This window comes from Hemiscyllium ocellatum, chromosome 26 (genome assembly GCF_020745735.1).
Source record: "Hemiscyllium ocellatum isolate sHemOce1 chromosome 26, sHemOce1.pat.X.cur, whole genome shotgun sequence".
NCBI classification, from domain to species: domain Eukaryota; kingdom Metazoa; phylum Chordata; class Chondrichthyes; order Orectolobiformes; family Hemiscylliidae; genus Hemiscyllium; species Hemiscyllium ocellatum.
This window is the reverse complement of record NC_083426.1, coordinates 19,340,275-19,354,751: the sequence shown is the minus strand read 5'-3', so window position 1 is coordinate 19,354,751 and position 14,477 is coordinate 19,340,275. Positions and strand designations below refer to the sequence as shown.

The window sequence follows — 14,477 nt, the reverse complement described above, 5'->3', positions numbered from 1 at the left end:
GTTTCAATTGGCTAGAGGTGAGACATCTGCACCTCACTCAGTCAGTCCCACCTTACAGAGCTGTCAGCTGATGCCATCATTTTAAATGACTGAGCCTGCAGGACCAGCAAGGTGAGGGGGTTTGTGAAGGGACTGGAGAGGGGTCAGTGAAGGTGGGGTGAGGGCTGTGAGCAGCAGGGTCATAATGACAAAGCCAGATAGGAAGGAGCATGGTGGGGAGGGGAATGCCCTTTTTGAAAAGGAGGTCAGTAAAGGAGGTCACCTAAAACGCGACAGGCTTCCCCCTTTTCCCCTCGCCAATCCCACAATTTTTTCTGCTGGCAGAGAAATCACAATGACAGTTATTAATTAGTTAATTAAAGAGCCTTTTATTGGCCTGTTAAAGACTTCAACTGGAACAAGGATGGTCTGTGCGGAATCTCATCCTGCGCCTTGCCCCCAAATAAAGCTAAAGATTGATCAGGAGAAGGTCACTGGGACACTTTGTGACTCCTGTACTTCAGACCTGGTGATGGAGGAGCTGTACAATTATTCACAAAGCCATATCATAGAAGATGGAATCATTGGATTCCTACAGTGTGGAAGCAGACCATTTGGCCCATCAGGTCCACACCGAACTTCCGGAGAGAATCCCACCCAGACCCACCCCTCTACCCTATCCCAATATGTCCCATGGCTAATCTGCCTGGCCTGCACATCCCTCGACATTATGGGTAACTTACTGTGTCCATCTGTGGGAGGTAAGTGGAGCACCCAGAGGAAACCCGCACAGATACGGGGAGAATGTGCAAACTCCGCACAGACAGTCACCTGAGAGTGGAATCAAACTAGGATCGCTGGCCCTGTGAGACAGTAATGCTAACCATGAAACCACCATGTCGCCCTTCTGGAGTAAATGACAGTTCTGAACACCTTTTTAGAGAAACATTTGGCCTCGGGGGGAATATGACATTGGTTTACCAGTGTGAGAGATTTTTAATCAACCTATTCAGGTACTTTATGACAAATCTCTGGAGCAGGTGGGAGTTGAACCTGGCCTTTCAGCCCAGAGTTAGGGAGACTATTGCTGCACCAAAAGAGCTATTTTACCTGAGTAATACCAGGAGTTTATAGGATAAATTACAAGGAGAGGGTCCACAAAAGAGGATTGCATTCTCTGGAATTTAGAAAACTAAGGTGATTTGCTTAAAATTTTAAGATATATTAAGAGATTAGAGAGAGAGACATTTTTTTCCCCTATTTGAGGAGTTTAAGACTAAGGGATACAGACTAAGAATTAAAGGCAGAGCTTTAAGGAGTAAAATTAACAAGGACTTGCACAGTTGAGTGGTAAATCTTTGTAAGTCCTTCCACAAATGATAGTGGATGCTGAACTGGTTGTTAATTTTAAATGAAAGCTTGATAGACTTTTTGTATCCAATGCTGTTAAGAAATATGGGCAAAGGTGAGACTATTGAATTAGATCTCAGATCAGCTTGAATCGCATCTAATAGTGTTACAGACTCGAGTGGCTAATTAGACTACCGTAGTTCTTTTGTTTCTTTAAAACTAGCCCTTTATGTTAACAGCATTATTCAAAGTATCAAGCCTAGATACAAATACAAGCAATGCAAGGATTTCTCAATAACAAAACTCTGTCAATAAGCTACAATACCTTATGTACTTTATAAGTCAGTTAATTACATTCAACATCCCTCTCCTTGAATCCATGGTGAAGTCTGAGAATTGACATTTCTTTTCCCTGTTAAAATTGTAGTGATTAGAACCAGGTGGATCTTATTGTCTATGAGATCTTTGATTGGGTTGTTAACCTGGGTCAATCAGGGAGCCCTGGCTGACCAATATGAATGGAATTTTAGAGCCCGGGTGTCCCTGAAGAAGGAGCACGTGGTGTCCACCAACAACCTCGAGATTTTCAGGGAAAGGTGGGCACCGCAGGGAATGGAGTGTATTATTTTCCTGCTCCTCAGATGCTGCCTGACCTGCTGTGCTCTTCCAGCAACACACTCTCAATTCTGAGCTCCAGCATCTGCAGACCTCACTGTCTCCCTGTATTATTTCCCCCTCCAACTCTATTTTGATTTAATCACTGCCCTCCCCTTCACTGTTTTGATCACACAGCATTGCCCTTTGATGTGAAGGGCACTGCTTGTCACAGGCCACTCGGGTGTTTCTTTTCTTCCTGGTGGTGGAAACTGACTAAAGATTTGTACACGTTGTGTCTCTCACTGTGTCTCACACCTGCACACACACAACATGGGTGCTGGGGAAAATAAGCACTACCGCAGTTAGGTGGTAGTGTGGGGCAATATAGAGAAGAAGAAAAAAGAAAAAAGATAAACAGGAGTGTCAGGGGTTCTGTTAAAAAAAGAAGAAAAAAATAAATAAATGGACTTTTAGAGCCCTGGTGACCCTGAAGAAGGAGCACGTGGTGTCCACCAACAACCTCGAGATTTTCAGGGAAAGGTGGGCACCGCAGGGAGTGGAGTGTATTATTTTCCTGCTTCCCGGATGCTGCCTGACCTGCTGTGCTCTTCCAGCAACACACACTCAATTCTGAGCTCCAGCATCTGCAGACCTCACTGTCTTCCTGTATTATTCCCCCCCCCAACTCTATTTTGATTTAATCACTGCCCTCCTCTTCACTGTCTGATCGTGCGGCATTGCCCTCTGAAAAGGACACTGCTTGTCACTGGCCATCCTGGTGTTTTCTTTCTTCCTGGTAGTGGAAATTGAATTTAAAAAAATATAAATGGAATTTAGAATCTCCTCAGTTCGGGGGGGTCTGACTCCTAGTTGGCTGGTTGCAGCCAGCGTACTGTGCACGGGTAAATAAAGGGTGACTTGGTGATGGGATATTGGCCCCGGACAGTTACTTCAAAAATATAAATTGCTCAATGCAGAATTGTTTGCAGGGAATAGTTTCTCCTAATCAATTAAAACAAAATTAGTTTTCAACAGTGATCCAAAATACTTATTTGGACGCATTTACGTGAAAACAAACTAATGACCTCTAAATATTGCTTTTCACAAAATGGTCAGTGAGGAGAATTAACTTTCCAGCAATTTATCTCATAATTATTCATATTATTTTCATGCTTCATATTTTGATGACATTCTGAGTTATTTGACATGAGTGGGGAACTGGAATAGGCAAAGCAGTTACCACCATCTTGTCTGCTCACCTGTAGGTATAATATAACAGTGACACAAAATTGGAGGATGCTAACTAGACAGAAACTAAGTTAATGCTCACTAAAGCTTTCAGTGCTCATACTTTGATTATTTCTTCATATTTCATATTAACCACTATTGGTTTCTTACTTCCCATTGAAACTTCCTCTTGATTTCTATTATTTGAGGTGGCTGTCAAATTTCTAAATGCCATTCTAACCTTTCCAGCAGTTTGATGTTTCTGTTGGTCCTTGAATTTTTAAGACTCCTCCATTCTTGAGTAGTTGTATTGAGACCCTCTCCATTTCCCTAACACCACCATCCTGGTGTCATCATTGACCAGAAACTAAACTGCACCAGCCACATCAATACCAGGCTTACTAGAGCAAGTCTAGGTATTCTGTGTCAGTTGGCTTGACTCGTGGCTCCCCAAAACCATTCTACTACCTGTGAGTTTTAAAAGATTCTTTATTGCTATAGACACGCAGACTTACCTCCTCCAAGTGCCAATTCAAATTCCTTTTGAAATCATTAATCATCTCAGCTTCCACTACCCATCAACAGCAAGGTACAGGTACCTTGATACCTGAAGTTCTTTCTCACATTCTTTCAGTGTCACCAATTAAAATACCTTTTATTTCTTTTTTTGTTTATATTTTTAAAAATGTTGGGTTGCAGATTTAATCTTTTTCCTTCAATATATTGATTTCTTAAAAAAAACTGAAGTTATTGTTTGGACTTGCCCCACCAGTGGTTGTGTCATTAAATCAGCAGCTGAAAGCATGATCAGCCATGGAGTGAATGCAAATTGACAAGAAAGCAGGGCTTCCTGTTCCTTGGATGCTGCTGCGCTTTTCCAGTAACACATTTTCAGCTCTGATCTTCAGCATCTGCAGACCTCACTTTCTCCTCGAAGAAAGCAGAACTGAAAGCATGTAAAGATTTCAAGAATTTTGACGATAAATGGATCAACGTTAAATTTATTGTGATTAGTGTTGTGAATGTTGAATGTTCATGTCATCTACTTCAATATAATTAAGAAGAAGTTTAAGCAGATTTGTGATTTATGTGGTCTCAATGATTGGATGAAAATGGTTCTGTGTAGGTGTACATTGACTATTATCTATAGCATAATGTTTGTGCTCTTCTGCAAATGCAAAACAGGCTTGTTACTGTCAATAATAATATGGTGTTATGTATTTGTAAAAGTTGTTTCCTGTTGGCTTACTAACTTTATCACAAAGCATGACAGAGCTGCAAATGAAACTGGTATTTATGAGCTGTGACATAAGTTTGTATTGTGCAGTTTCAGTTGAAAGTTGGAACGAAGACTAATCCAGATAATGGCTATAAATTATCATTGAACTTCTTGCTTGTATTGTGACAGCTTTCCTAACTGAGCTCTTGGAGTTCCCCCACCTTTCTGGGTTATGTATTGTTGAGTTACATTGAGCCATTTAACTCCAGTCAGACTTCATTTCCTTGACGTCATTCTCACTGATTTTAAAATCTTTTTGTAGGATTCTATCAGTATTGAGTTTCTTTTGCAGCAATAGCTTTCCTTTTTAAAATATGTATTCTTTCATGCTAGCATTTATTACCCATCCCAAAGTGAGAAGGTGGTGGTGAACTGCCATCTTAACCAGCTTTGATACATGTGCTGTAAGTGAATCTGCAGAGTTATGAGGGAGGAAGTTACAGTTTGATTTTATTGTTGTCTTGATTTCTCCTCCAAAAAGGCAGTATTCAGGTTTTTTTTACAGTTATGGTGCAAAACTCGTGTTCTCAAAAAAATCCACTTAATCCTGACCTTTATTTGCAACTCTTGCGAGTGAGTGTAATGTTCTGTTCCAGGACAGTGTTGTTCAATTTGTTACAGCTCGAGACAGGATACCCGTCTAGTGTTAGGTGTAGGGGTAAATGTAGGGGAAAGGGTCTGGGTGGGTTGCTCTTTGGAGGTTTGGTGTGGACTTGTTGGGCCGAAGGGCCTGTTTCCACACTAAGTAATCTAATTGACATCTACCTCATCTTGCTAAGGTCCTAGGGAGAAGGGATGAATTGGCTCTCCTTTTTTTATTCATCTGCTAATTCAGCTGATCACAACAAAGTTAGTTTAAAAAGTATTACTTCCTTTGTTGATACTGTTTTTAGCAGACCAAATGAATTTATTTTAAAGGGACCAATTTAACCAAGCTTTCTTGACTTAACAAATGTGAGTTTATTAGTAAATGTAAAAAAAACTACACATATACACACAGATTAGGAATAAGAAGTGAGTTCAAAAAAACGATATATGTTTGAAAGAAGATACAGAGATCACTCTGAATTGTCGTGGATAATATGAGATAGTGGGGTAATATCAGTAGCATTGATAGTGAAAGTTGAACAGTCATTGTCAGGCTACTAACACATAGACCAGTGGTTGCAGTCAAATATTAACCTTTTTTTTGAATATCCCTGCAAAGGTACAACCACAAACATGACTTCAGGAGATGGCTTTCTGCCTAGAGAGTGTTACATTGTCAGCATTTCACTATCGCTTCCACTTTGGTTTCCCTGTGTTTTTTAAATGTAACCTCTTTTTCTAATCAACCTGTTCAGAGTTATGAGTACACACATCAGGAACAGGTGGAATTTGAACCCTGTTGGAGGGTTCTTCAACTTTGTAGGTGTGACATTCCTTCGGTTCATGCAGGACTGTGCCAGACACTGATTTAAAATCTGCAGTCGTCTTTTAGCTTTAGGAGTCATCTTTTAAAAGGAATTTGTTGGAATTAAAAATTTAATATGTCCATAAGGACTTTGGGCTTCTGATCTGTTATCATGACATGATTAATTATGTTGAATGTGTAGAATATGGAACAACTGATTAAGGGCAAATGTTTTCCTGTGATTAATGTTGATAGGCCATTACCATAAAGATGCATTATCTTTGGTGTCTTTCAGATGTGATATTTAATAGCGATCCTGTCTGGTCAGGTAGACTTAAAAGCTCCATTTATGTTTTGACAAAGAGCAGTGTGTTCTTTCAGTGTCCCAGCCAATATTTCTTCTTCAAACTCTACTCAATGCATTACCATGAAAGGCTTCATTTGCAATTTCGTATTTGGCATCACATACAATTTCATGGTGTCCATCTTATTTAGGACATTTGACAGGAATCAGTGTGCAGAGGCTACGATAGACTAGATTTTTCAGTCTCACTGCTTCCTTGCTACAATCAAAGTGCATTAGAGATGACTGCCTGAGAATCTCCGTGAACAGACTGGACTTTTAGCAAGGTTTTAATGAATGTATACTTAAATTAAGAACCTTTGCAACTTTTCCTCAGTCAAAACTAACTGGGGTAGTGCACTGCAAATCAAGTTGCGTTATTCTTGGAGTCATCACAAAAGGTATTGATTCTATAAAAGTTAACACATTTCCCCAATTTATGCATCTTTTATACCAGGCTGGTATAAAATGTGAATCCAGTTTCTGTAAGTAACAAGAATTACTAGAAATAAATAGGTATTAGCTACAGGTAAATAATTATCAACCATCAACATATAACTCTACTATTTAAACTCTAACCCCACTTATAAAACTCCCGAAGCACATTTACTGAGACACAAAAAAATTTGGTGTTATGGATGGAGGGAAAACTGGGAAGCTAGTTCAATGGTCCCTGTCCACAGGCTTCATTGACATGATCCTTTTTGCTTGACAGTATTTGCTGTTCGGAGAGTTCTGTTTTCTCCAGGTTCTTTGTCCTGCCTGCTGAAAGCATAGAGTAACTGGTTCACAAGTTCTAAACTTTTTGGCTTATTGATTAAAAGCAACAGCTTACAACAATTGATGAGGGAAAATAAGCTGGCTTCCTTCAGACTTAAGGTTTTTTTTACAGCAGACACAAAGATAGCACCATTCTTTCCAGAGATCCAAAGACTTCTCACCATCTCAATCACAACGACAAGCTGTTCAGCAAAACACACAGTTGTTGGTAGGCAGAAGGTCTTTGTCATTGTCAACTGGTCATCATTTCACAGACCAATCAGTTACTTGTTGCCAGTGAATTTTTTTAATAGAAATTCATTGTTGCCATTTCCCTGGTATCAGGGGATGCACCTCTGTTTTTGATTTCTGTTGACTTCCGGGTTCTGTAAATAAGAGTTAATGTTCTGCATTGTTTGAAGGCTTTCCTGTCTGTGATGGCTCAACAGTCAACAATGATGAAATACTGAACTCCAGTCAGCAGTGGGGACAGAGTACCAGTGACTTAGAGGATTGTAAGATGGGATGTGGCTGTGGACTGGTGAGGTGTGTGGCCTGGTTCTTTCACAGCGTGGGAATGTGCAGTTGTATGACTAGGGAATGGTCAACCATGCTGGCATGCTGCTTCTATGCTGTGTGTGCTGCATTGGGTTATGGCTGCTGTGCCACTACATTGACAGGGAAGGGCAATTCATGTCCGCCAATGCTTGATTAGGTGCATGGCTGGGGTGCAAAGATAGTGCCGGCTTCAAGCATGTCGGTCAATTCCAGAATATCCCTCTGGTGGGGAGTTCTTTTGGTTACAGCATGTGGTAGAATCCAGCTAGCAATGAATAAGGGACACAAAAGTGGTGGGATAGTTAGTTAATGAGACAAGTTTGGGACAATAGTGTACAAAATCTTGCTGGGTCTCACAGAGAGAAATCTTTCATGAAACTCAATAAAACAGGTATTTAGTCAAAATACGATAAGATTTAGCCCCATATTTTGCAGATCTGTGACTACTGGCTTTATTGACCTGTATTAATTTCTAGTCACCCCCAACTTAACCCCCTGATGAAGGGCTCTGGCCCGAAACGTCAAATTTCCTGTTCCTTGGATGCTGCCTGACCTGCTGCGCTTTAACCAGCAACACATTTTCAGCCCCAACTTAAATATACCAACAACATTTGACAAATGAACAAGGGATAAAGGTAGGCAACTCTGCTCTTTGAGCCTGCTCTGCCATTCATTAAGTTCATTGCCGTTCTGATTTGATGCACAACATTGGAAGGTTTCATCCTTCTGTTTAAAGACTGCTGAGGACTAGCTCCTCCATGCTATCTTTGTAACTTCTCTGCTGTACAGTCTGTCCAGTTCTCAACTTGTCTCACTGTGGCCACTCCTCCACCTTTAACAAATGCACATTCACTGCATAGACCCCATCATTCTGCAGTTCCTTTTTAAAATCTTTTAAAGCTCTCTTAAAAACTTTTCGCTCTGTCTATGCTTTTTGATTTCCTCACATGTTTGGGAAGATACAGCTATGAAACCTCTTGGATTGTTTCTCTGTAATGGTGTTATAAAAGCACAGTTTATCCTCAATTTAATTTGTACAGGAATCACTATGAATGTGAAGCTGACGTTTTTCAGAATTAATTTAAATTTCAGTCTCTTTTTGTTCTTTAAATTGCATTGATTGAGTTTCAAATTGTGTTTGCTTCCAGATAACCTCGATGAGATCCTAGCAGCTACGGCATACAATAAAGGAGCGATAAGTTCAGTCATGGACTCTGGAACGGCAAAAGTGAAACAACGGCCGACTGTCAAGCTGGCCATTGTAATGTTTGACTTTAGTTTGTTTCTTGTAATAGTTCAGTGTCAAGGCAAAACTTTATTGTCAAAAAAGAGCATCTGCACCAGCTTAACACCCTGATGTTCATTGGGATGACAAAAAATTAAAGTTTGCCTTAAATGAAAATAGATAATCCCCATTAAATTTCCATAACTAATATGTCTTTCAATGAAAATGTGGTTATAGTTGCTGTTATGACAGAATTTTGCCTGTAAAGGTGTCATGTGTAGTGTACAAATTAATAATCCCTTTTTCTTAGCTGTAATTGAACCAGAATGTTTAGAATAAACTGTCAACTGAATTTGGGATCTAAGTACAATTGTCTTTGAGGCTTTGGGTAGTTCATTTAGGACAAAACAGATAATACAAGGCACACAGAAGAAATTCCAAACTTATTTAGGATGGTTGTCCGTGGTTGAATGTATTTGTGGTCCCAGACTAAAGTTAACCATTTTTAATATGGGTTGCACAAGTTTAAAAAAAATTGGGATAGATTTTGTGGCAGAATTAATAGTCACGTTGATGGTGTTCATCATTATTTAGAGGGAAATCATCACAACCTCTGGTGATCGCATTATGTGCAGTCAAATGCAGAAATCAAATAAGTTGCTGGCCAGCCTTTCTGCTCTCAGGATTGTCAGGGATTGGATGGGTGCGTACCAAATGCACACCAGGAACCAGTGGAAGTCTTGACATTGGAGATCTCTGTGGGAATTGCCTGAAAAGTTCCAACTTCTAATGGGTAATTTCCCTGCTACCCCAGACCCTCAGCAAATATCTCTGACTGTTTAATTTGGAGATTTCAAATATTTCCACACTACTTATCTGCATTGGTCCCTAGGAAATGTTACACTGATTAAAACCCAATCAAACTATTGGGTTACTCCACAACTGAGCAATCCTCCTTCCCTAACCACCCAACCCAACTCCATCCTTCCCATTGACTCATCCATTCACAAAATTTACCATATATTAGTGAATATCATTAAAAAGGGGGTATGTCATGTCTTCTGATTCTGCAAGGTTTGTAGCTCAGGTTGAGGTTTAGGGTGTAGGTTTGCTCGCTGAGCTGTAGGTTTGATATCCAGACGTTTCATTACCTGGCTAGGTAATATCATCAGTGGCGACCTCCAAGTGAAGCGAAGCTGTTGGCTCCTGCTTTCTATTTCTATCTTTCTCCTGGATGGAGTTCCTGGGGTTTGTGGTGATGTCATTTCCTGTTCATTTTCTGAGGGGTTGATAGATGGCATCTAGACCTATGTGTTTGTTTATGGCGTTGTGGTTGGAGTGCCAGACCTCTAGGAATTCTCTGGCATGTCTTTGCTTAGCCTGTCCCAGGATAGATGTGTTGTCCCAGTCGAAATGGTGGGTTTTTTTTCATCCGTGTGTAGGGCTACGAGGGAGAGAGGGTCATGTCTTTTTGTGGCTAGCTGGTGTTCATGTGTCCTGGTGGCTAGCTTTCTTCCTGTTTGCCCTACGTAGTGTTTGTGGCAGTCCCTGCATGGAATTTAGGAGATGACGTTGGTTTTGTCCATGGGTTGTATTGGGTCCTTTTCAGCTTAAAACAAAAACTAACAAACTTAAAAGACCAGTACAACCCATGGACAAAACCAACGTCATCTACAAAATTCCATGCAAGGACTGCCACAAACACTACGTAGGGCAAACAGGAAGAAAGTTAGCCACCAGGATACGAACACCAGCTAGCCACAAAAAGACACGACCCTCTCTCCCACGTAGCCCTACACACGGATGAAAAAAACCACCAGTTCACTGGGACAACACATCTAACCTGGGACAGGCTAAGCAAAGACATGCCAGAGAATTCCTAGAGGCCTGGCACTCCAACCACAACGCCATAAACAAACAAGTAGATCTAGATACCATCTATCAACCCCTCAGAAAACAATCAGGAAATGACATACCCCAGGAACCCCATCCAGGAGAAAGATATAAATAGAAAGCTGGGGACAACAACTTCGCTTCACTTGGAGGTTGCCACTGATGATGTTACCTAGCCAGGTAATGAAATGTCTGGATATCAAACCTACAGCTCAGTGAGCAAACCTGCACCCTAAATCTTCTGATTCTACTTCACTCCAACGGAGTTTCCTGACAGACCTTTTATTAAATTCAACCTGGGCATCACTGATGGAACCAGCATTTACTGCCTGTCTCTAGTTGCCCTGAAGAAGGGGATGGTGAGCTGCCTTCTTGAACCGCTGCAGTAAATGTGCCAATTAATTTTGGGCTTAGAAGGTCCTGGAAAAATACACCACACATAACGTCTAGAGAATTTATGACAATCTGTCATTTGCTACCATTTCTTAGATGATCCTGGCTGCTGTCAAAGATGGACAATTCTTTCAAAGGTTGCACAGTAATGGTATTGTGCTGTCTGGCTCAGCATCCCAAACCATTCAACAGCAATAACGTTGTACTTGTCTGACAGATAAGCACTTCACTTGCACTGAGGATTAATTTTTATCAGTTCATTCTTTCAGACTTTAATTATTGTTAGGTAAGAAAGATATAAATTTTTAAATCTTTCCTTTAATCTCTTAATTCCATTTAATTTCTTGTTTCGCTTTTTGTTATAGATTTGGTATTCAGTACTCTAGTTGACAAGTCCTGGCTCAGCCTCTGTGGTGCTCATTAATGTTCTTATTAAGAAAATGCTCCTCCTGTTGGTGTGGGTTTGATGCTCTGTGGAGGGCACTGTGAATCGTTTGGTTCTCCAATGTACAATACGTTTCAATACAGGATCCCCATAAAAAACCCATGTCGTGAACAACTGGCCCTTTTTGGCTGTATCTTGTGTTAGTAAATGAAATGTCACAGGTCACAGAAGGGATTTGGTTAAATAGAATAAAAACATTTTAAAAATGCTGTACAGAGAATTTATTTTATGTTTTTTTTATACGCAGTTCAAATGCATTCAAAATGAGTCATGGGAGGTTATTGAACACGTAGAGATGTTCAGATTTCTGAACAATTTTGGAAGATGAGGAGGGGAAAAAGCAATTATGTTAACTGAATTGGTAATGAGGGCATGAATTTTAAGCCAATCATGAAAAGAATTAAAATGAGAATGTAGGACTTTTAACTTACACGGAAAGGGCAATGGAAGTAGAATCTTGTAAAGCAAGTATATATTTGGAAAGCGAGTTTTGAGAAATATATATATGTATACATATTTGGAATATAAAATGATGGCAATATGGAGAAACATAGGTAATTAATTGACGGCTATTTGAGGACAGCCACAGGGAACCAAGTGACTACCTTCTGTTCAAACTCATGGAGTTATGGAAAGAACTAAAGAACATCTCTGATTAATATGCATACATGTGCTACAAGTGTAAACTCAAGCAGATGGAGTATTATCAACAATTTTAAAAATGGAAAAAATGTTCATTGCATCATTTGCTTGATTTACCAACCAGATCTATACCATGCGATTGTCCACATATTTAATGTCTCTCATTAAATATGGCAATGAAAGAAGGAGGTTAAACTATCATTCATGTGGCCTGTTCATCAATTAATTATCCAAACCTTGAGATGAATTTTGTGTTCAATGTTAAATGTGGGTCAGTAAAGTTTCTGTTGATTTTACAGTGGTTCTCTATGCCGCACAGAAAAATGGTACAGTTAGGTGTTTGTGCAATTTCTGTGGGGTTTGTGATGATCACACATTGAAACATTAACAGGAGATGGAAGAGAAAACCAAATTCCTTTCCAGGGTATTAATAATAAGGCTTTCAGTTCACCTCAAATGTTTTGTGTTCATGGTGCATTCAGTTTTTCAGTTTTAACCTAACCTACCCATTAGGAAACCGATGGGATCACATTGGCTAGCTGATTATAATTTATTTTGACTTCATGACACAATTTTCTAAACTGAAAAAAAGGAAATAGATGAAACAGAAATAATTTCTCCTTCACTTCTATTGAACTATAAACTACACTGTGTTGTTGAGAGACAATAGGTGTTTCAGAACTTGTGTAGTTTCAAATGTGCAATATCTATAAGAGCAATCATTCAACATATAAACAGGAAACAAATGAATCAATTTTTCTTTCCAGCCTTTCCAAGAACGTCCAAAGCTTGCTGTGCCAACTCCGATTCTGCCAGATCAGGCATTGCTTTCTAAGATTCCAAGAACATCTTTAATTGCAGGTATATTTTGAATTGAAATGTTCGGCATTGTTTGCATGACACTGATTTGATTCAATCCATCACTGGGGAAATAATTGATGAAGAATCTTTGATATTTCAACAATTCTATTTAAGCTATTTAAAAAATAATATCGTTTCAAACTCACATTTTCAGCAGTTGTGTACTGAAATATTATTTGATTTGGTTTTGCACGTCATGGTAACAAAAGCAGAAATTGCTGGAAAAGCTCAGCAGGTCTGGCAGCATCTGTGGAGAGAAATCAGAGTTAACATTTTGGGTTGAATTGACCTTCCTCAGAACTCCTAGATAATTTGACGCCAAAAAGCTAATGACAACTTTTTTGAATATGAAAGGGCTGCTGGGGGTGAGATCCAGGCCTGTGCATGTAATACAATGTGACGGCTGCTTACAGGGAGGAGGATGAAATTTAACACAATTCTTCTCTTCATCCCCGTTCCCCCCCCCCCACCCCAGCAACACCACCACCACCACCACCACTCAACCCAGTACCGATTTATATATTTACAAAAAGGGAAAAGGTGAAAACTGCGATGATGAGTTATTTTTAGGAAATTGTCAGCGCACCAGCACATTTAATGAGAAAACCAGGAGTGTCCTGGTAAAATGTGAACTTCTGATCACCCTAGATGTAAGTGCAAATGCACTTGTAATGCGAACCCTGGATCATATTTCAGGAAACTGCAAAAAAGGCTTTTGTAATCTTGGACTTTGATAAGTATCTATTTCAGATAAGAATTCATGTAATTATTTTATTTTGATTAATTTAATCGTTTATTCTAACAGTAGGATATGGTTTGCACTTGAGAGTTATTTTATGTATTGTCCATTGTTTTTCACTTGTTCTAGTTTGTTCCTTTGTAATTTCACGCTCTTTTAGTATATCTTCCCAAAGACATCACTTGGGGTCAATGGTAAGCTGGGGAAGCTCACCTTATTGATCATTGTCCATATGAAATGGGCTGCCTCACTTTTATTAACCCTGCAGGTAAATGGATTGCTGACACTTCAAGATTGGAAGATTAATAATGTAGTCACTTGGTGAGGTACTGGAAAGCAGTTGCAAAAGAGAATTGGGGTGAGATAATTGGCAGTAAAAGTAGATTTTCTTCCTGTGCATGGTGATTTGTTTTTTTTTTGCGCTGAGTTCTGTAAAATCTCTGTGAACCAGCGTTCTCACACTTGGAAATGTCATAGTCCTTTTTTGCTTAAAGTAGGGAACCTTCAAATGACATTTGTGACTTCAGAGAACACCAGGAAAAAAATTCTATTTTTGTTTCTGTTGTTGAACTAGGTTAAACATCACCGAGTACATACAGTGGAAACCAGGCAAACTTATATTGGATCATATATTTTCACAAACTGTTTTGCTTAAGTGGAATTAATCTAAGCAAATTGTTTTTTGCCATGACAAATATAACTTAAGTACCATGATAAAACACAGTTAAAAATCACACAACACCAGGTTATAGTCCAACAGGTTAAATTGGAAGCACACTAGCTTTGTACACCCC

At 39.5% G+C, this 14,477-nt stretch overlaps 1 protein-coding gene across 1 annotated transcript in view; it reads left to right on the top strand.

The window, feature by feature from the left end:
* Positions 1–14,477, top strand: part of LOC132828376 (RNA-binding protein 33-like) — a 63,390-nt gene that overhangs the window by 36,320 nt on the left and 12,593 nt on the right. Inside the window, exons 3-4 of the mRNA XM_060845423.1 lie at positions 8,634–8,746; positions 12,851–12,944. Coding sequence (XP_060701406.1) covers positions 8,693–8,746; positions 12,851–12,944 — 148 coding nt within the window. The 5' untranslated portion in view covers positions 8,634–8,692. The remainder of the gene's footprint in view (positions 1–8,633; positions 8,747–12,850; positions 12,945–14,477) is intronic.